This window comes from Calidris pugnax, unplaced genomic scaffold (assembly GCF_001431845.1).
Source record: "Calidris pugnax isolate Ruff unplaced genomic scaffold, ASM143184v1 scaffold27, whole genome shotgun sequence".
NCBI lineage: Eukaryota > Metazoa > Chordata > Aves > Charadriiformes > Scolopacidae > Calidris > Calidris pugnax.
Genome location: NW_015090893.1, coordinates 8,898,714 through 8,918,831, shown reverse-complemented (window position 1 = coordinate 8,918,831; position 20,118 = coordinate 8,898,714). Strand labels below are relative to the sequence as shown.

Here is a 20,118-nt window from a genome sequence, read left to right as displayed (position 1 = left end):
GGGTACTCTCTGTTGTATTGGGGAGGCTGGGGGGACATCACCGCCAGGAAAAGCACCGTCTGGCCTCAGCGGTGGAGGAAGGAAAGGGACGCGCATCCAGGCAATGCTCTTTTATTTCCCCCAGTTTGACACCGCAGACGGGACTGAGCAGCACCACGGAGACACAGGGGGCTCTCACCGGGGCCACAGCTGGCTGCGGCAGTGTGGGGCTGGGTGGCCGTGACCCTCATCCCCAGACGAGCCCTGGGGCTGCCCTGAGCCACCCCTCTGCCTCTGGCAGGGCAGTAGTGACAAAGCAGTGGCCCAGGGAAGGGCCCCGGCACATAGGGATGATGGAGGGATCTCCTGGCTGCTGTCGGGGGGCTACCTCCATCACAGACTGAGTCTGGGACTTCTGGGAACATGGGGCTGCCTGGGACAGGTCTGGCAGAGCCTGGCTCAAGGTTACTGCCCAACACAGCCTCTGGCAGGGATGCCAGGCTGGGTACTCGCACACCAGGCTGAAATGCTCAGCACCCAGGGGTGCTGCATTCCTCTGGCACCCTGCAGGACTGTCCCCAAGGGCTGAGCACCCACAGTCCCAGCTGGGCTGTGGCAGGGGACCTATGGGTGTCTGCTCCTGTGGATCACTTCAGCAGTCGCCCACACAGGGTCTCACTCTGGGGAGGAGGAAGGCTTATTTGGCACAACCTGCTGGCTCTGCCTCTGTTTGCTCGGGGCAGGAACCACATATGGCTCCGTGCCCTGCAGCACAATGGCACTGAACCTCGCAGGATCAGGCCCAGCCACACTCACGCAATGCAGATGGTAACAGCTTGCCCAGGGCAGAGGCCAGCAGGACCATGCTTACCCTTCCCAGGATGGGTAGACCTGCACATCAACAACAGGGGAACTCCTGTTCCTGCAGGGTTAAGGACCAGATCTGGTCCTCAGCTCCAGATATGTGTTCTCCTAACCCATCCTGCCCACAGCACCAGTGTTCAGGACTGGCGCCTGCCTTGCCATCCCACCCACCCGTGTCCTCTCTCCCACACACCCTTTGGCTGGAAGGGTGCTTTTCCCACCCGGACAGTCCACGGGCTGTGCCAGCCCCACACAGGCAGGATTTGCTGGGTCAGCATCTGTGCCACAGGCAGAGGCACTGGGCAGAACAGTGCCAGGCATGAGCGGGATGTTGCAAAGTGCTTTGCAACGGGGGTTCGAACTATGTACAGGACTCCCTTGATGTGCACCAGGATGTGACCCCACAGAGGGGCATGGCAGCGGCTCAACCACTCACAGCGACACGACGTGACAGTTTGGGACAGGACGTGGACGAATCTGCGGTCCAGGCAGTGTCGGCGGTGCAGGGCAGGGGCTGGTTGGGCCCCGTGTTGAACCCCGGCATGGCCCGGGGGTACCACGTGCTGGGTGCAGACGTGGAGCAGGACTCATCGGAGCTCGTGGTCGACCCGAGGCTGAGCCGGCACTGACTCTGCGGGTTGAGGATGGCCATTTCCCTCGGAGCCTGGGTGAGGGGTGTGGGGCTGATCCGATCCCTTGCAGGTGCTGCCGTCCTGCCCGGGGAGCTGTAGGAAGTCAGGCAGGACCAGGTCTTCCTTGGAGAGCAGCCCACGCTGGTCGTTGGCCCGGCAGCTCTGGGCACGGTTCAGCAGCTCCACCAGCCCTGGGGGAAATGCAGGTCATGCACCCGAGCCCAGTACTCGCCCTCCTGTCCTAACGCCTTGGCTGACCTCTCCACATGACGTGACCCTGAACATGAACCAGGCACAGCACCTACACCTCTCTGCCCCCTGCCAGTACCCATGGGATTCTGCACCCAGAAGACTGGGGAACCCCAAGTCCCCCATAGCCCATCCTCAGCAGACCAGGGGCTCTGTCCCTCACCCCATGTTTTACCCCAACTCCTCGGGTTTCAGACTTGCTGAGTCTCACCTTCTAGATCGTACGTGCGGCGGTTCAGGTTCATGGCAGCTGCAGACCGGGGCCGGGAGAAGGAGGAGGGCATCTCCCACAGTGTGTCAGACTCTGCTCCTGTTGGGCTTCCCTCCTGTGAAGAGCAGCCCAGGCCTCAGCAATGGGACAAGGAGGCAGTGCTCCCCCAGGCCACATCCTCATCGCCCTCCCACAGTTTGCCTTCTGCCTCGGCACCCACTGCTCAGCCCCATGGCATGTGCCGGGGTCGCAGCAGCAAGGCACAGCTTCCCCTGGGACCATGGCAGCAGCCGTGGGGGCATCTCTGGAGCTGTGGGATCTTGAGCTCACCTCACTCCGGAGCGGGGAGGAGGCGGCTGCGGCCTCGGCGCTCTCCATCACTCGCATGTCTGCAAGGTAAGTGATGCTCAGCGCCCTGTGCCAGCACCGTGGTCCTGGCCCAGCTGGCAACAGGCTGGAGCCCATCCCAGGGAGCAGGAGCCATGTCCAGCAGGAAGCAGCCTGGCTCTGGGAGCATTCTGCAGGGGTACATGTCTTGCAGGGGGGACACAGCTTGGAGGGGAGGACACTTTACCTGCTGGCGTTTCCAGGACAAGTTTCTGAGCAGCCACCGTGCTGACCAGCTTCTCCAGGTCCAGGGCGGCCGGCTCGCCGTGCTGCAACAGAAGAGCCCAGTGGTGTCATGCTCACTGTGGCACAGCAAAGGCAGCCAGGCTGAGGACCTGTGAGTTCCCTGGGCAGATCCTGTCAGGTCACGGGCTGCACAGTGCAGAGCACACCCACTGGTCCCTCCCAGCCCACGGCAGGGTGCCGTGGCCCATCTCAAACACCGGTAACTCTCCACGAGCCCACAGGCTGCCCCAAGCATGGACCACTGCTCCCCACCAGCTGGCCACTGCCAGCAGCCCACGGCCTGAGCCCCACACCCAGGGACAAGCCGGCCACAGGAGGCTGGGGCTGTGCCCACCGAGGTGTGAGCCCTCACCCGCCGCAGCAACGCCAGCTCCATCCTCACGCCGTACTTCCCCAGCACCGGCTGCAGCACCTCCCGGATGCGCTTGGTTGACTTTGCCGTGATGCGGATGGTCTTATTGAGGGAGGAGATTTCCAGCCTGTGGAGGGGGAGCAGAGGTTGTCTGCAGGCAAACGCAGACAGGCAGGACAGGAAGGGGCAGTCCCGGGGTGTTCGGGACTGCCCAGGGGAGTGGGCGTGGGGCACTGTGGGTGGCTGCTCATGATGTGGACCAGACACTTGTGGGCAACAGCATCAGCCCCAAAGCTCTCACTCACTCAAAGCTTATCCTGTTCTCCAGCTTCACCTCCTGTTCTGCCAACACAGAGCACTCCTGGTCCAGCACCAGTGCTTTCTGAAAGAGCCAAACCATCAGGAAAGAGCAAACAGAGCAGCACATGGTCACAGCCCACAACAGTCCGGCTGGCAGAAGCCCTCTCTCCCCACTTCCCACCCTACCTGCTCATTCCCCACCAGGTAGACCTTGATGTCGGGGAGGCTGAAGCCACGCTTCTCACATATCCCTGCCAGCATCTCACGGATGGAGTGGCCGGGCCGGACGGGGGCCAGCGAGGCCGTGCCATCGGGCAGGTACACGCAGCAGTACTTCATGGGCTTGGCCGGCAGATCTGTCTCGCTGCCCCCCAGGCTCTTCCGATGGCCCTGCAGGAGGGATGTGGCAGGATAAGCCTGGCCAGTGGCAGTGTGATGCCATGGGGCCAGCGCAGGGATGACCCACCTCAGTCCAGGGGCTGGCAGCTGTGCTGGCCGAGGACAGGAAGCCAAGATCCAGGCTGGCTGAGGAGTTGAGCGAGCCCTGGGACTCTCGCCACGGCATGGTGCTCCCACCACCTTCTCCCCCTTCTAGGACACACAGAGGGATGGTGGTGGGGACTGTGGACTCCCTTCAGAGGTGGCACGGTCCCAACTGCCCTGCTCGACACAGCACCTACCTGCCCAGGAGGGCTCCCGCCGTTCTCCCTTCCTGAAGGACCGGCGGGGGCTGCGGTTGGCACCACTGCCTGCCGTCTCCACGCCCAGTGGCAGGGACTTGCCCAGCTTCAGCTTTGTCTTCTGGGGCAAACAGAGAAGCATCTCAGCATGGGGACATCCGAGTCTGTCCCTTTCCTTTCCCAGGTCCCCTGACCGCTTGTCTGTCCTCAGCCTGGGGCTGGGTTTGCTCCGAGGAGCAGCCAAAGGACCCAGAACCGCTTTCTCAGACAAAGGGACAAGTCCCCGTCCCCCCTTCCCACCCTTCTCACCTTGCTGAGGTCAGGCGGGGGGCTGCTGCTGCGGGAGTGGGGCCGCAGGTCTGGCAGGGGCTGCCCTTGGCTCTCTGCCCGCAGGCAGGCCTGGTAGAGTGGGGATTTAACGAAGCGCGTGTAGCTGTCAAACTTCATCAGGTTAAAGATCTGCAAAGGGAGGATGTGTGGGCTTAAGACCCCTGCCCACCTACACCTCACTCTCGCCACTGCCCTGTGGCACGGCCCCATGGTGGCAGCAGCGATGGTGGGTGATACGCAGGGTGGTCCCGCAGCCTGCATCCCGTGGGTGAGGTGGGGCACGGGTGCTGCTCGTACCTGGAGCTGCTGGGTGCGAAACATGTCTGGGGAGGGGGTGGCCAGCATGTCCTCCCCAATCCAGGCCTGCTTGTCGATGTTCACGGGACTGACCGAGTGGCTGGAGAGGAACTCATCATAGATCCGCCGTGCCTCCTGGGCCAGCTAAGGGAATTTGGGGGGTCAGGCCAGGACCAGGAGCCCCCTCCTCACTGTCACCCTGTGGGGAGCCCTTGGCTCACCCCACAGAGCCACAGAAGGGGCTGAGTTCCCCTGGGACCAGCTCAGTACTTGCACATCAGAATGAGCGTTGGAGCCAGCCTCCACCACCCAGCACCAAGATCTGGGTACAACACCCCAGTCTCTTTGCAGAGGTACAGCTCAAAGCAGGAACTGTCACCCCCAGCTGTATGGTTCTGTCCCCACAAGCCCCCATCTGGCTCTATGCCCTTGGTCTCTTGTATTCCCAGCAGCATTCTCCACCCTCTGGCCACCCTGGGCTGGAGAAGCCTGTCCTGTTCCATGGACTGTGGCTTTTCAGGTGCATATCACATCCATCTCCTTGTCCCTCCCATAAGAGACTCCAGCCTGTCCAGCCTCCCAGAACAGGGGTCTCGCAGGACTCTGGGACATACATGGCATGCCATGTCATGCCAGCTATCTCCACCTCTGTCCACGTCCCTCCCAGCAGCTGCGTGACCCTGGCTCCGCTGCACCATAGCTTCATGGAAACTAGTACCTGCTGCGTGTCACTGGCTGGGATCTGCTGGAAGCGCTCGCATGCCTGCCAGAAGTAGACGTTTTCAGCACTGAACTCCTTCTTGAGGAATTCCTGTGGGGCAGAGAGAGCTGCTGGCCTGGATGGCACTGCGGCTGTGGGACCGCTTGGTGGCCGATGCCCAGAAGCTGATGATAACAAGGATTGAGGTCTGGGCTGTGACACTCACAGTGAAGTAGGTGACAGCCACGCGGTCCTGCAGCAGCGTCTCAAAGGATTCAGCCCAGCTGACCACAGACCCCTGTGTGGAGCCGCAAGAGGCTGACGGCCCCGGCAAGCTGTTCACGCTGTGGTTGCTGCCGCGGGCCCTGGAGGCATTTAACTCTGCGAGAAAAAAAAATAAAGGGTCAGTTCTGGCTGCTTGGGTGTCCCACAGCATCACCTTCCCTGTTGCCAGCAGCCCCCATATCTACAATGAGTTCATTTGCCCCATCCTGTTGTGAGCCAGCGAGACCTGAGGAAGGGAGCATGAGGAGCTGGTATCACAGCGGCATCCTCGGCGGATCAAGCGCTGTGATGCCACAGCTGGCACCTTCTGGTGTGACAGCCCTCCCTGCCAGCACTGGCCTTCCTCCCTGGGTGTCACGGTGACTCCATCTGTGACTCATCTCCCGGGGGAACAAAGCTGATGCAGGGGGAAAGCACCCAGATGGGGAGGGAAAGCAGGGCGGAAGGGGACATGGCCGGCACACAGCGTGGAGGGAAGCTCAGAGGATGGGTAGAGGTGCCGGAACTTGCCTTCTCCATTCCTCTGGCCATGACAAGGAACAAACCCAGCGAGAAGAGGGCACAGAATGTCATCCCTGGCTCCCAGCCTCAAGGAAACCCTCCCTCGGGGAAACCCAAGGTGACCATGCATTCAAATTGAGTCCTTCCATCAAAAAGACGGAAGTTCCCAGGGGCAACCCCAGCTTCTGAACTGGTTTGGGTGGTGAGCGACTGGGAGCAGAGGGTCATTTGCAAGAGAAGGTAAGGGTATGGGAGTTTGGCTCTCCCAGCAAAGCCGGCAGGAGCAGAGGAGGCAGCAAGCTGCTACGTGGCCGAGGCTCCCCATCCTCCTCCTGTGCAAAACACGGGGTAAGTGCACACACCCTGCAGATGGGAACAGCAACCCCCAGCACCTCACGCTGGAAGGATCCTGCAGTAGGACCCAGATGTGGGAATGGGCCAGCTAAGATATCTGGTGCACAATGAGACAGATGGACAGACAGACAAACTCCCTCAGGGAACCCGGGGCTGGCTGGTACCCGGTTTCTGCTTGCCCTAGGAAGCCCCAAGCCCTCCCTCCCTCTCCAGCACCCAGGGAAGTCAGCTGAGCAGCCAGAAGGGAGGGACAGGTGACACGGGGCTGTGCGGGAAGGACGGGGGTGGGTATGGCTAGTCCCTGGCACAGGGCTCAGCCCACCACTGTGGGGGTCCAGTCATGCACTCGCCCACAGCACAGCCTGTGCTGACACAGGACCTGGCTCTCTGCTGGCTCCTTGCCCCTGGCACCAGGCTGTCTGTGGGCTTCCCCCTCCCCTGAAGATGATGCCGGCCTTCTGTCCCAGAGCAAAGAGCAGCCTTACCTCCATCCGACACAGCCGGGCCCTGCGGGGGGGGAGAGAAGAGAGGTGAGAGGGGCCACACGGCATCTGCCAGCCCAGTGGAGCGGTACCCGGGCAGGCAGCAGCGTGAGGGCAAGCCTAGTTCGAACCCAGGAGCAAACCCTGCTCTGGTGTTAGCTGCAACCAGGACGGCTGCCCCATGGCAGAGGCAGGAGGGCAGTGAGTAGGGGTGGGGAGTTACCAGGGGTGCATGGCTTTTCTCCCCCCTCGGGTGCATCTGCTGCCCCGGGGCCAGGCCAGCAGTTGGGAAAGGGCAGATGCTATCAGATGTAACCCTGCCACTGCTGCCCCGGGGAGGAGAGAAGCAGCCTCCCCTGCACAGGAAGAGGAGGGGAGGAGGGGAGGGAAGGAAGGACAACCACAGCCCTAGGCAGGCAAACTGCTTGTTCCCTCCTTCTGTGGGGCCTGGGACTATGAGAGAGCAGACGCCCGAAACCAAGGACCAGGTCCTGCCAGAACTCCCAGTGAAGGAGTTCTGGCAGGACAGGGTGCCCTGCAGCATCCCCTGAGCTGCCCCAGATAACAGCCATGGGGGTGTGGTACCCCAGGACCCACAGCAAGCAGGCAGATGGGCAGAACCTCCACAGTCAAAGGTCAGCCAAGTACTCCCTGCGTGGTGTTGCCTCTCGTCACCACCTGGGGCAAAACTGGTGGCCTTGATCTGCTTGGCCAGTGTCCCCCACCCTGCCACCCCATGCACCCCAGCCTGCCCTGCACACCCCTGCCTGTCCCCATCCCAGTCTCACACACCCCAGCCCCACAATCCCACCCCTGCCCGTCCCTGCTACTCTGCCCCACATGCCGCTGCCATACCCCTTACCCCAGCCCCACACATCCCAGCCCCACATGCCCATTACCCCAGCCCCACACACCCCTGTGTTGTCATCTGCTTGCTCTTCCCCTGCACCCCTGTTGTCCACACTCACATAGCTCTGCCCTGCACCCCAGCACTGCTGACTCCTGTTTACCCCAGCTGCATACACCACTGCTTGCCCCCTCCACTTATATTACTGTACACCTCCACTTATATCGCTGTCTCAGCCTCATAGACCCCTGCCTTATCACTACCCCAGCCCCACAAGTCCCTGCCTGCCTGTTACCCAGCCCCAAATACTGTCGCCTCCCTAATACCCCTCTACATCTCTGCCTGCTGTGGATACCCAAGCCCCATACACCCCTGTCTGTACATTTCCCAGCCTCACACCCTCTGCCTGCCTGTTATCCCCTCCACATCCCCCTGCCTGCCTGTTACCTGGCCCCATACATCCCTCTGCCTGCCCAATACCCAGACCCACATCCCCCTGCCTGCCCACTACACCGTCCCAAACATCCCTCTACCTGCCCGTTATCCACACCACATCCCCCTGCCTGCCCGGTACTCGGCCCCACACACCCCCTGCTATCCCGGTACCCAGCCCCACACACCCCCTGCCATCCCAGTACCCAGCCCCACACAGCCCCTGCCATCCCAGTACCCAGCCCCACACGGCCCCTGCCATCCCGGTACCCAGCCCCACACACCCTCTGCCATCCCGGTACCCGGCCCCACACACCCCGGGCCATCCCGGTACCCAGCCCCACACAGCCCCTGCCATCCCGGTACCCAGCCCCACGCCGTGCCGCTGGGCGGGGCCGCCCCGGGGGATGGGGAACGGCGCCCCGGTCCGGTCCGGGACTCACCATGCGGCCGTTGTGGACCAGCAGCAGTTTGGCCTTGCCCTGCATGCCTCCTTATCACTACCCCAGCCCCACAAGTCCCTGCCTGCCTGTTACCCAGCCCCAAATACTGTCGCCTCCCTAATACCCCTCTACATCTCTGCCTGCTGTGGATACCCAAGCCCCATACACGGCCCAGCGCGCTACCGGCGCGGCCCGCGGCCCCGCAGCATCCCCGACCGGCGGCGCGGCGCGGCGCGGCTCTCCCGGCCTGGCCCGGAGCTCCCCGGCACTACCGCTTTCGGCTGCCACAGGAAGTGTCGCCATGGGAACCGAGACCGCAGCGGGGGGAGCGGAGCCGCCCTCCCACCCCGCGCCGCCGCCGCCGCCACCGGCCCCGGCACCGCCCCGCTGGGCACCGGCACCGGCTCCGTGCCAGGAAGCGCCGCGGCCCCGTCCCCACTCCATCCCAGTCCCCATCCCTGTTTCTGCATTTGTGACCCCATCCGCATCCCTGTTCCCATCCCCATCCCAATCCCTCTCCCTGCCTCCATCTGCATCTGTGACTCCATCCCCATCTACATCCCTGTTCACATCTGCATCCCCATTCCCATCTCCATCCCCATTTCCATCCCCATTCCCATCTGCATCTGTGACTCCATCCCCACCTACACCCTCATTCCCATCTGTATCCACATCCCCGTTCCCATCTCCATCCCCATTCCCATCTGCATCCCTGTTCCCATCTCCATTCCCATTCCCATCTGTATCCCTGTTCCCATCCCCATCCCAATCCCTCTCCCTGCCTCCATCTGCATCTGTGACTCCATTCCCATCGACATCCCCGTTCCCATCTGTATCCACATCTACATTCCTGTCCCCATCCCAATCCCCATTCCCATCACTATCTGAATCCCCAGCCACATCCTGGTTCCCATCCCTATCCCTGACTCTGTCTGCATCTGTGTTCCCATCCCCATCTGCGTCCACATCCCAATCACTGTTCCATCCCTGAATCCACCCCCATCTCAGTCCCCATCCAATCCCTGTCCCCATCCCACTCTGTCCCCATCATCAGCACGGCCTGTGCCACCTCGTCCCCACCCCATCGCCACCACTCCCAGCAGCCTGGCCAGCCTGAGGGGACTCCTCCTGGGCACCGCATCACCCCGGGGAAGGGGGCTGCAGGGGCCAGGAGGCATCAGCACACCCAAAGCACCCTTCCACCAGCCTGGTGCCACCTGCCCTGGTCACCCAGCGGTGGGTCCGGGGGTGGCCCCCAGGGCCACTCTGCTGCTGCTGTTGGTGGCCAGTGTCCGTGGAGAGCTGCCTGCGCCATGGAGGCCGGCAGAGCCTGGCAGAGAGGAGCGGTGGACGTGCAGCTTGGAGCCTCCAAACTGATGCCTAAGCAGTTTTGCCCATCTCCTAGGTCGGGGTTCCATGTTGATCAGCAACCACAAACCAGTCAAGGATATTTTAGGATATTTGTTAGGAAATATAAGTAAGTAACAGTTACAGGATAAACCGCAGAGCTCCATGGCAACCCACTCATGGAAATGCTAATAACTGGGACTTAAGGTGGGTGATTAACCTATCAAAAGCAGAACCCTAACATTAAGTTGGGTGCAGATCTATGCAGAGAAAAATGAAGTGTTCCCACCGTGAAAAAGCACAAAAGCAGCGTGGCTTTAGCAGCCAACAGCCCTGGAAGGGTCTCCAGGCAGGGGGGAGCAGAGGGTGGTCCCTGCTGCTGCCCCTCTGCCCCCCACGGCAGCAGGGAGGAGCAGTGGGGTGGGGGGCGATCGTGCTTCTCCCCTTCCCTTTGTCGGAGCGTAGCTGTGTTGTGTGCCCAGCCCCACGCCGTGCCGCTGGGCGGGGCCGCCCCGGGGGATGGGGAACGGCGCCCCGGTCCGGTCCGGGACTCACCATGCGGCCGTTGTGGACCAGCAGCAGTTTGGCCTTGCCCTGCATGCCTGGCACTGCCCGGCCCAGCGCGCTACCGGCGCGGCCCGCGGCCCCGCAGCATCCCCGACCGGCGGCGCGGCGCGGCGCGGCTCTCCCGGCCTGGCCCGGAGCTCCCCGGCACTACCGCTTTCGGCTGCCACAGGAAGTGTCGCCATGGGAACCGAGACCGCAGCGGGGGGAGCGGAGCCGCCCTCCCACCCCGCGCCGCCGCCGCCGCCACCGGCCCCGGCACCGCCCCGCTGGGCACCGGCACCGGCTCCGTGCCAGGAAGCGCCGCGGCCCCGTCCCCACTCCATCCCAGTCCCCATCCCTGTTTCTGCATTTGTGACCCCATCCGCATCCCTGTTCCCATCCCCATCCCAATCCCTCTCCCTGCCTCCATCTGCATCTGTGACTCCATCCCCATCTACATCCCTGTTCACATCTGCATCCCCATTCCCATCTCCATCCCCATTTCCATCCCCATTCCCATCTGCATCTGTGACTCCATCCCCACCTACACCCTCATTCCCATCTGTATCCACATCCCCGTTCCCATCTCCATCCCCATTCCCATCTGCATCCCTGTTCCCATCTCCATTCCCATTCCCATCTGTATCCCTGTTCCCATCCCCATCCCAATCCCTCTCCCTGCCTCCATCTGCATCTGTGACTCCATTCCCATCGACATCCCCGTTCCCATCTGTATCCACATCTACATTCCTGTCCCCATCCCAATCCCCATTCCCATCACTATCTGAATCCCCAGCCACATCCTGGTTCCCATCCCTATCCCTGACTCTGTCTGCATCTGTGTTCCCATCCCCATCTGCGTCCACATCCCAATCACTGTTCCATCCCTGAATCCACCCCCATCTCAGTCCCCATCCAATCCCTGTCCCCATCCCACTCTGTCCCCATCATCAGCACGGCCTGTGCCACCTCGTCCCCACCCCATCGCCACCACTCCCAGCAGCCTGGCCAGCCTGAGGGGACTCCTCCTGGGCACCGCATCACCCCGGGGAAGGGGGCTGCAGGGGCCAGGAGGCATCAGCACACCCAAAGCACCCTTCCACCAGCCTGGTGCCACCTGCCCTGGTCACCCAGCGGTGGGTCCGGGGGTGGCCCCCAGGGCCACTCTGCTGCTGCTGTTGGTGGCCAGTGTCCGTGGAGAGCTGCCTGCGCCATGGAGGCCGGCAGAGCCTGGCAGAGAGGAGCGGTGGACGTGCAGCTTGGAGCCTCCAAACTGATGCCTAAGCAGTTTTGCCCATCTCCTAGGTCGGGGTTCCATGTTGATCAGCAACCACAAACCAGTCAAGGATATTTTAGGATATTTGTTAGGAAATATAAGTAAGTAACAGTTACAGGATAAACCGCAGAGCTCCATGGCAACCCACTCATGGAAATGCTAATAACTGGGACTTAAGGTGGGTGATTAACCTATCAAAAGCAGAACCCTAACATTAAGTTGGGTGCAGATCTATGCAGAGAAAAATGAAGTGTTCCCACCGTGAAAAAGCACAAAAGCAGCGTGGCTTTAGCAGCCAACAGCCCTGGAAGGGTCTCCAGGCAGGGGGGAGCAGAGGGTGGTCCCTGCTGCTGCCCCTCTGCCCCCCACGGCAGCAGGGAGGAGCAGTGGGGTGGGGGGCGATCGTGCTTCTCCCCTTCCCTTTGTCGGAGCGTAGCTGTGTTGTGTGGCTTGGCTTTGCAACAGGAGTTATAAATAAAAATGTCTCACCAAGAGTGCGTGACTCACGGTCCTCACCACAAGGATAACCTCTCTGCTAGGAAACCTGATCCGAGGACTGACTGCAGCATGCAAGAATCAAAGACATTGCTTAATTAATATATTTCATCCAAATGGTGAAGGCATGAGCCCCTCATCCCACCTGGGCGGGGGTGGGCTGCTGGGGAAGGTGCCTCTGCCCCTCTGGACCCCCGTCCTGTGCCACCCCCAAAATCCATCTGCCAAGGACCTGCTCCAGGGCCCAGTGGTTTCCTCGGTCAGCAGCAGGGAGCTGGGGTAGTGGCTGACGTGGCCTCCAGCAGCTCCATCCTCAGCGTTACCTCCTGCCACCCTCCGAGGGGGCAGCCCGTGGGTGCCTGCTCGGGCAGGGTGGGACGTGGGGACGTGCTGAGGCATCACCCTTCGCACAGAAGACGGTGTCAGCCCTGTGCACCGGGACACGGCCATGCCCGTGGGCTGTCTCTGCTGCCTGGAGGCTGGGGCTGCGCCGCCTCTCCCAGGATCACACGCCGGCTACAGGGTTCCACCCCGAGGCGATGCCCGTGGTGCCCGGGTACCGCATCCTCCCGCTGTGCTGCCATCCCCGAGCCGGAGCCTGGCCCCGTGGGGAGAGGGACGCCCTGTGCCCCAGTGCCCCGGCCTGGCGGGTCCTGGTTGATCCCGGGGGTAGGGGACGGCGGGGGGATGGCGGGGCGACAGCTGGCTGGGGGATTTGCCGAGGGCATTATTTAATGCTGTGGGTAAATGGAGAAACAGCAGCTAATTCTGGAGCCCATAATCCTCTTCCTCCCCCGGGGATGGGGATCGTGCCAGTTACGCAGCCGCTGGCGGACCCTGGGGACAAGCCCCTGGCAGGTCCCGAGGTGTGCCACGGGACGGAGCGACTCCCAGACCATGGGTGATGGGCAGAAGGTAAGCGGGGTCTGGTGACATCCCTCCTGTGCCAAGGTGCTGGCACCAGCTCCTGGCTGCAGTGTCAAGGTGCCTGGCAGAGCAGGAGCAGGGCTGTACCCTGGGCTTGTCCCCTCAGCACCCCCAGGAGCCGGCAGGGCTGCCAGGGCAGGGACAGCACATCCGGGGGTGGGGATTTGGGCTGGACAGATCTGCTGTGCGGCCACCCTGAGCCTGGACACCTTGGGAGCCAAGACCTGAAGCTCACTCAGGCCATAGCCACAGGGTACCCATGGCCAACAGTGCGCCCAGCTCCCCCCTCCAAAACACGGGTGCTCTGCAGCCCCCCGGCACCCCGCAAGGCTCCTCCAGCACCCCGCGCCCCCAGGGGCTGCTCTCCGTCATCCAGAGGCTGAAGGGCTCCCCGGAGCAGGAGCTCCGCATCGTCCTGCTGGGGCTGGACAACGCGGGGAAGACCACGCTGCTGAAACGCCTGGCGTCCGAGGAGGTCAGCACCATCACACCCACCCAGGTAGGTGCTGCTGGGGGCCACGGGCGGTGGGAGGGTGGCAGGTCCTACCCTCCCCTTGGGTGATGCCAGGGTTTGTGTCCCTGTGCAGGGCTTCAACATAAAGAGTGTCCACTCGCACGGCTTCAAGCTGAACGTCTGGGATATCGGGGGGCAGCGCTCCATCCGCCCGTACTGGAGGAAGTATCTGGGCAGCACTGACCTGCTGGTGAGTGGGGCAGCCCCCCACAGCCCTGTGCATGGAGAGTTGTGCCCTCCGTGCTGGGTCCTGTACCCCAGCAGAGATGTGTAGCCCCCTCAGAAGGCAGAGGGGCCTCTGAGGCAGCTGGGCACAGAAGAGCCGCTGACTGTCCCTTTTGTCCCCACGGCAGATTTATGTCATTGACAGTGCAGACCAGAAGCGCTTCGAGGAGACAGGGCAGGTATGAGGGGTCTGGTGGGGGGTGGCTGTGGGGTCCTGGGGCTCGGAGCCATCCAGCAGCAGCTCTCTGACGACTGGAGTGGGGAGTGAGTCTGCTCTCAACCATGGAGCAACACTTCTGTGGGGGGCAAGCTGTCCCCAAAGCTACATGGCAATGGCTCATGATCAGAGCCTCAGCACGCAGAGCCACCTCACCCCATGGCAGATCCATGCCCAATAGCTCCCTCAGAACTGGGTGTGATGCCCCTCAGGTACTCAACACGGGGTGGCTCTGCCCCTGGTGAGAGTGACCCCTCGGTTGCCAGCCCTTCTACCACCTCCCCAGTGCCAGGCTAGTGATATGACAAAGCAAAGGTTTACGAGTAGCAAATTCAGAGTTACAAACCCTAGGAATGAAGCTGGAGAGGAGAAGGTGAGACTCCAAGTGCCAGTCTCGGCTGTACCAGCACCAGACGGCGGCGTGGGTGTGCCAGACAGCACGGGGCTGACAGCAGCCTCCTGTAGCTGCCCTTTGCCCAAGGCTCTTGGTGCTGGGAGCGCTTTAGCCTTCAGGTAGTATGATATGTGGCTCCTGGGCTTTCTTCAGGGAAGACGGAGCTTCAGGGGTGCATCTCTCCCTTGGGATGTTGAGACCTCCTGGCTTCTTTGGCTGCAATAAGAGCACCAGAGAGAGGGGAGTGAGGCGCTTTGGGAGACTGAGGCGCCTCAGCCCGCCCTGGGCAGCCCAGACAAGCAGCCCTGAAGCTCCATGGAGGAGAGCAGCAGTGGGCAGCAGCCCTGGGTGATGGTTCTCTCTTGGCAGGAGTTGGCAGAGCTCACTGAGGAGGAGTCCCTCACGGGTGTCCCGCTGCTGGTGTTTGCCAACAAGCAGGACCTCGTGACTGCAGCACCCGCAGCCGAAATTGCAGAAGGTCTGAGCCTCCACACCTACCGGGACCGGGAATGGCAGATCCAGGCCTGCTCAGCCTTGTCAGGGGAAGGAGTACAGGTAAGAGATGGGGGCCTGCGGGCTCCGCAGAGGCAGGAGAGGACCTAAGCACCTGCCATGCTCTTGGGGCTGTGCTCATGTCTCTCTCTTCCCTCCAGGATGGGATGAACTGGATTTCCAGCCAGATCATGAATAGGAAGAAGTGAGAGCTGCAAAGTGCCGGACTGGACTGAACTGCAGGTCCCTATGCCATGTCCAACCCCCCTTGTCCCTAGACTCCCCTGAGGGCTCAGCTGGGCCCTGAGATTCAGACTGCCATGCTCAGATGGGCTTCCCACCCAGTCTTCCACTGATCAGTCGGCTTCCTCTCTCCCTGCTCCTGAGCTTCCATGAGCTCCTTATACCCCCGACCCTCCTGCAGCCCCAGTGATATCAGAGGGAAGGGCATGTCCCACTGTGTCAAGGGCTTACACACCTCCAGAGTGAGCACCAGCTCAGGACTTGTGCACCCCTGTGGAGGCTGCTGCACCCCACCACAGCACTGGCTATACCCTCAAACACAGCACATGCAGCCAGCCAAATGGTGTGTATTCTCCTCCGCTCCTGTAGGATGTGACTGGTGTTGCCCCAGCTGCAGCAGTTGGCTCAGGAAGGCCTTGGTTCAGTATCTTTCGTTGGCCAGAGGAACTCCTGTGTGTGCACAAGACCTGGGACAAGCACAAAGACACAGCAAGGACTTGGCCTTGCAGGCAGGACCCCAAAAGGGGGTTGTCCCCACCAGTGGAGAGGTTCCATTGCCTGGTTACTACAGCCTTCGTTGCAGCCACACTGCGCATGACACTGAGGGTGGGAAGCTGGAAGATGCAGCTCCCTGGCCACCACAGCTGCCGTGGCTGAGTGCCTGCACCAACGGGAAACTGTGGGAGACAACCCGCGGTTGGGCTGGGGCCGTCCTGCTGTGCCAGACCCTGGGCTGCGGCCCTGCGGCCCTCAATAAAGCTGCCTGTGACCTCCACAACGCCTCGGCCAGTCCTTCCCGCAGTGCCGGGGCAGCGCTGCACCCTAACCCGCCTCTCCGCGGCCCGAAGAGGCCTGCGGGTCCCCGGGCCGAGCCCCGTCCCGAAGGCCTAGCGCCATCTTGTGTGCCGTTGCCATGGTGACGCGCCGCCGGCGACCGCCGCCTCAGCGCTGCCGGAGAGGGGGTCACGTGTCCCGCCGGGCGGCACGAGCCGCGCACGTGACTGGCCGGCAGAAGGAGAGCGGACTACAGCTCCCGGCATGCCGCGTGCCACCACGCCGGCGCAGTGCACGCCGGGAGATGTGGGAGCCGCGCACCTCCGCGACCCCGCCCCCTTCCCCGCCATAGGCGGGAAGTGGTGACGCAGGCCCGCGGGGGCGGGAGCGCGGCGGTGTGTGCGGTTCTGATTGGTGGAACGGCCTGCCGCTCCCGAAAGGGGGCGGGGACAGGAGCGGCGCGCCGGAAGGCGGAAGGGGAGGATGGCGGCGGGTGCGGGCGGGCTGCTGGTGGCGGCCGCGCTGCTGTTGGCGGTGACCGGGCCGTCCCCGGCACCCGCAGAGCTCACGGATGGCAACAGCGAGCACCTGAAGCGGGAGCACTCGCTGATGAAGCCGTATCAGGGTGAGCGCGGGGACGGGCTGGGCCGGACGCCCTGCGGCCGCCCCCGGGCTGAGCCGCCCTCTCTCTGCCCGTTTCAGGCGCGGGCTCCGCCGCCATGCCGCTGTGGGACTTCCAGGGCAGCACCATGGTCACCAGCCAGTACGTCCGCTTGACGCCCGACGAGCGCAGCCGGGAGGGCTCCATCTGGAACCGCGTGGTGAGAGCCCGGGGCCGGGGGGAGGCCGGCGGGGGCTGGGGGCGGCCCCACCGGCCTTTGCCCTAACGGCGCTGGGCGGTCTCTCCCCGCAGCCCTGCTTCCTTAAGGACTGGGAGCTTCACGTCCACTTCAGGATCCACGGAGCCGGCAAGAAGAACCTGCACGGGGACGGGCTGGCGCTGTGGTACACGCAGGAGCGCCTAGTGCCAGGTACGGTGGCCTGGCTGAGGCCTCAGCAGCACTCACGCCTGCCCCGGGGCAGCCCAGGGAGCTGCTTTTGGAGCTGCCCCTGGCCTGGAGGGTTTCTCGCCAGGGAAGCATTTGAGGTCCCCTCTGTCTGGTTTCACCCGATCAGGATGGCGTGTTCTGCCCTGGAACAGGCACCCTCAGCTATCTGCCTGGCAATAAACAGCGCTTACAGATCTTATAAATAGAAATCTCTGAGCACAAATTCCTTCTGAGAGCCTTCTGTTCCCTGTGTTCTGCCCATTTCCAGGTCCTGTCTTTGGCAGCAAGGACAACTTTCATGGCCTGGCTATCTTCCTTGATACATATCCCAACGATGAAGCGACAGAGGTGAGTAGTTCAGGGAGCTTGTTCAGTGCCAAGGAGGCTGTTTCCTCACAGCTTCATGCTCCAAGTGCTTCACGCCTGCACCAAGGAAAAGTCTCTCCTCACGTGAGAGTGGGCTGCTCTTCCTGTCATGGGAGATGGTAGGGAAGAGTTTCTTTGAAGTCCTCGCTCCGTCTGCTGCTGTTGTTGATCATACAGGTGTTTCCAAGGCTTTTCCCCCTCAGTGTGATAGGGTGGCAAAGGGCTGGGGTAAACTGCACCCCCTAATAAGTAGAGTTAAGAGTGTAATTCCCTGAACTGCTCTGTGCTTTGGTTGATCATTCCATGTCATTTCTGGCCTTATTCTCCGCTTTCAACCCATGTGTCTCTAAAAGAGAAACTCCTGGCCTGGCTTTTTGCTCCAGAATTCCCCATGGATTAAATACAGATCTGTCCTGTTGGGGCTGACCGTCATTTTCTTCTCTCCTGCTCTGTTTGTGGATCTCGTTGCAGCACAGTCGGAAAATGTAATGGTGCTAGTGAGATCTATTGTACCAAAAACATGTCACTTAAGTCATAAAGCACCTGGAAGTGACTCCGTCCCCCTTTTGATACTCACTGAGAGCTGAATTCTGGCCTCCAGTTGGCCTCTTCCACTGTATATAATTTGCTGACTACAAAGCCCTGAGTGTGGTTATGCTCCTCGTGTGAGATTCCTGCTCACTCTGGGTCCTGTGTTCTGTTCTTACACTTCTTACCCACTCTGCTGCTTATTCCACGAGTGTGGAGCTGTCTCGTTGCCCTGGCCATGCAATCTGGTGGGGCCAGGAGGGGAGCTTGATACAGAAGGTCAGAAATAGCTGCTGTGCTTCAGTCAGAACAAGCTCTCGCTCAGTTTAGAAGCAGCTTTGCGTAGAAAAGGAACCTTGATTTCATTGTTCTGCCCTCCGTATCTGACTGAGTGGTCAAACTCTGGCGCTGCTGCTTGTGCCTGGCTGAGGTCCTACTCTGGCTGAGGTTTCTGACCAGGCAGGAGAAGGTGGCTCTTGGTCTGCAGCTGGAAGGCTCCTGCAGCCTGAAAGCAGCAGCGCTCTCCTCCCTGCAGCGCGTGTTCCCCTACATCTCTGCCATGGTGAACAACGGCTCCCTGACGTACGACCACAGCAAGGACGGGCGCTGGACGGAGCTGGCGGGGTGCACCGCCGACCTTCGCAACCAGAACCACGACACTTTCCTGGCCATTCGGTACTCCCGGGGCCGCCTGACGGTGAGATGTGGCAAACAACACCTTCCGCAGGGCGTCTTCTGCACGTTAGACGGGGCGGGTGTTGCTGTGACAGCAGGTGACCTGGAGATGGTTTTTCCAGGCTCCACCACCTGCCCCTCCTGCGTCTCCAGCTCCAAAAGAGCTGTGTACAGCCAGGGTGGCAGCGTGTGTTATTGGTGTGACACTCCCTGTGTCTTACAGGTGATGACTGACGTGGAAGACAAGAACGAATGGAAGAACTGCATTGACATTGCAGGGGTGCAGCTGCCAACCGGCTACTTCTTTGGTGCTTCTGCTGGCACTGGAGATCTGTCTGGTGAGTGGGGGCTTTGCTTGCAGGAACACCTGCTGTTTGGAGCCTGGAATATAATGCCATAGATGCATTGGGTGGCTTTGATGACTTCTTTTCCCTGAACTGCTAGAATCTTGCTGGGTAGGGACCTGTGGCTTGAGAAGGGAGACACCCAAGAGCTAAGAAACATCTCAAATTGCAGTTTGATACCTGGGGTGTGAGGGTGGCTTGAGGGGGAAGGAGACCTGGACCTGGCACAGGATTGTCCTAGGGGTGCTCTGCCTGCATGGACATCTCAGAGCTTCTGACAGTCTTTGGTGCTGATGCTTGTTTCCTAGACAATCACGACATTATCTCAATGAAGCTATTCCAGCTTATGGTGGAGCACCCTCTAGAAGATGACACCGTTGATTGGACCAAGATTGAGCCTAGTGTCAGCCTCCTTAAATCACCCAAAGGTGAGTCTCTGGGCTTCGGAGACCTTCGGTGGAGGATTGAGATGCCAGGGCTGGACTCTTGAAGGCCTGTTGGAAGGGGTCAGAGCTGCGAGTCTCTGCAGGGTGTCTCGGGTGGATCTCTCTAGCTCTTTTTGTCCTTGCAGACAATGTGGATGACCCAACGGGGAATTTCCGCAGCGGCCCTCTGACGGGCTGGAAGGTGTTCCTGCTGCTGCTGTGTGCGCTGCTGGGCATCATCGTCTGCGCCGTGGTGGGAGCTGTGGTCTTCCAGAAACGCCAGGAGCGGAACAAGCGTTTCTACTAAGGGCAGACCCGGGCCGCGGCCCGTGCCCAAACCCATCTTTTCTATGGGGAGCTGTAAAAAGAAAAAAAACTGTGGTTTCTAAAAGCTGTTTCTGAGAAATATCAGAAGTATTTTCTTATCTGTCTGTTTGGCTGTAACCCCTGCCCGGCCCTCGGCGTCCGGCGGGTTGGACCCAGGGGGGGTGATGCCAGCTGGGGGGACCCCCGGTGGGAAGCGGGGAGCCCGCTCCCCTTGTTTTTTTTTTTCCCCGGTGCTCCCCCCCCACCGCTGGATGGGACCTGCCGTGCTGCCTGTGGCGGGGGGGCAAGTGGCGGCGGGTGTGAATGTAGGGGGGCTGTGGAGAGGGGGCTGCGAGTGGGGCATTAAAGGACTGATACCACCTGCGGCTCTGGCTCTGTCTGGG

At 61.6% G+C, this 20,118-nt stretch overlaps 4 protein-coding genes across 7 annotated transcripts in view; 3 read left to right on the top strand and 1 right to left on the bottom strand.

The window, feature by feature from the left end:
- Nucleotides 1–95: 95 nt before the first annotated feature.
- On the bottom strand, nt 96–10,662 carry RGS14 (regulator of G-protein signaling 14). 3 transcript variants are annotated; one of them, XM_014948269.1, is made up of 15 exons: nt 10,474–10,662; nt 6,853–6,874; nt 5,454–5,608; nt 5,246–5,338; nt 4,528–4,671; nt 4,210–4,359; nt 3,901–4,021; nt 3,687–3,811; nt 3,407–3,610; nt 3,226–3,302; nt 2,921–3,047; nt 2,510–2,591; nt 2,266–2,324; nt 1,936–2,050; nt 96–1,666 (listed from the first exon to the last, which is right to left on the bottom strand). In XM_014948269.1, the coding sequence occupies exons 1-15, from the start codon at nt 10,516–10,518 to the stop codon at nt 1,431–1,433; spliced, it is 1,755 nt and encodes a 584-aa protein (XP_014803755.1). In that variant the 5' UTR covers nt 10,519–10,662; the 3' UTR covers nt 96–1,430. The 3 variants fall into 3 exon arrangements, with proteins under 3 accessions (XP_014803755.1, XP_014803756.1, XP_014803754.1); XM_014948270.1 differs by having other exon boundaries at nt 3,901–4,018; XM_014948268.1 differs by lacking the exon at nt 10,474–10,662 and adding an exon at nt 8,572–8,616.
- A 2,409-nt stretch (nt 10,663–13,071) lies between these two features.
- On the top strand, nt 13,072–15,289 carry LOC106891593 (ADP-ribosylation factor-like protein 3). 2 transcript variants are annotated; one of them, XM_014948250.1, is made up of 6 exons: nt 13,072–13,150; nt 13,518–13,661; nt 13,750–13,866; nt 14,030–14,080; nt 14,882–15,067; nt 15,166–15,289. In XM_014948250.1, exons 1-6 carry the CDS (start codon nt 13,133–13,135, stop codon nt 15,211–15,213), a joined length of 564 nt encoding a protein of 187 aa, XP_014803736.1. In that variant the 5' UTR covers nt 13,072–13,132; the 3' UTR covers nt 15,214–15,289. The 2 variants fall into 2 exon arrangements, with proteins under 2 accessions (XP_014803736.1, XP_014803735.1); XM_014948249.1 differs by lacking the exon at nt 13,072–13,150 and having other exon boundaries at nt 13,422–13,661.
- Nucleotides 15,290–16,477: 1,188 nt separating this feature from the next.
- Nucleotides 16,478–20,096, top strand: LMAN2 (lectin, mannose-binding 2). The gene is made up of 8 exons (XM_014948248.1): nt 16,478–16,646; nt 16,724–16,842; nt 16,935–17,052; nt 17,339–17,418; nt 18,500–18,661; nt 18,863–18,977; nt 19,292–19,411; nt 19,555–20,096. The coding sequence occupies exons 1-8, from the start codon at nt 16,505–16,507 to the stop codon at nt 19,713–19,715; spliced, it is 1,017 nt and encodes a 338-aa protein (XP_014803734.1). The 5' UTR covers nt 16,478–16,504; the 3' UTR covers nt 19,716–20,096.
- The window catches only part of B4GALT7 (xylosylprotein beta 1,4-galactosyltransferase, polypeptide 7), a 3,225-nt gene continuing 3,093 nt past the window's right edge, over nt 19,987–20,118 (top strand). The window contains exon 1 of the mRNA XM_014947746.1: nt 19,987–20,040. Coding sequence (XP_014803232.1) covers nt 19,987–20,040 — 54 coding nt within the window. The remainder of the gene's footprint in view (nt 20,041–20,118) is intronic.

What these genes read in the sequence shown, in the direction of transcription:
- RGS14 (XM_014948269.1), bottom strand. Translation starts at nt 10,518, where the DNA reads ATGCAGGGCAAGGCCAAACTGCTGCTGGTCCACAACGGCCGCATG. An exon ending in TGGCTGTCACCTACTTCACT is followed by an intron (nt 5,339 to 5,453) that starts GTGAGTGTCACA and finishes TCTGCCCCACAG; the next exon opens with GAATTCCTCAAGAAGGAGTT. An exon ending in CCGCACGTACGATCTAGAAG is followed by an intron (nt 1,667 to 1,935) that starts GTGAGACTCAGC and finishes CATTTCCCCCAG; the next exon opens with GGCTGGTGGAGCTGCTGAAC.
- LOC106891593 (XM_014948249.1), top strand. Translation starts at nt 13,422, where the DNA reads ATGGCCAACAGTGCGCCCAGCTCCCCCCTCCAAAACACGGGTGCTCTG. An exon ending in GCTTCGAGGAGACAGGGCAG is followed by an intron (nt 14,081 to 14,881) that starts GTATGAGGGGTC and finishes CTCTCTTGGCAG; the next exon opens with GAGTTGGCAGAGCTCACTGA. An exon ending in TGTCAGGGGAAGGAGTACAG is followed by an intron (nt 15,068 to 15,165) that starts GTAAGAGATGGG and finishes TCTTCCCTCCAG; the next exon opens with GATGGGATGAACTGGATTTC.
- LMAN2 (XM_014948248.1), top strand. Translation starts at nt 16,505, where the DNA reads ATGGCGGCGGGTGCGGGCGGGCTGCTGGTGGCGGCCGCGCTGCTGTTG. An exon ending in GCTCCATCTGGAACCGCGTG is followed by an intron (nt 16,843 to 16,934) that starts GTGAGAGCCCGG and finishes CTCTCCCCGCAG; the next exon opens with CCCTGCTTCCTTAAGGACTG. An exon ending in GCAGGAGCGCCTAGTGCCAG is followed by an intron (nt 17,053 to 17,338) that starts GTACGGTGGCCT and finishes GCCCATTTCCAG; the next exon opens with GTCCTGTCTTTGGCAGCAAG.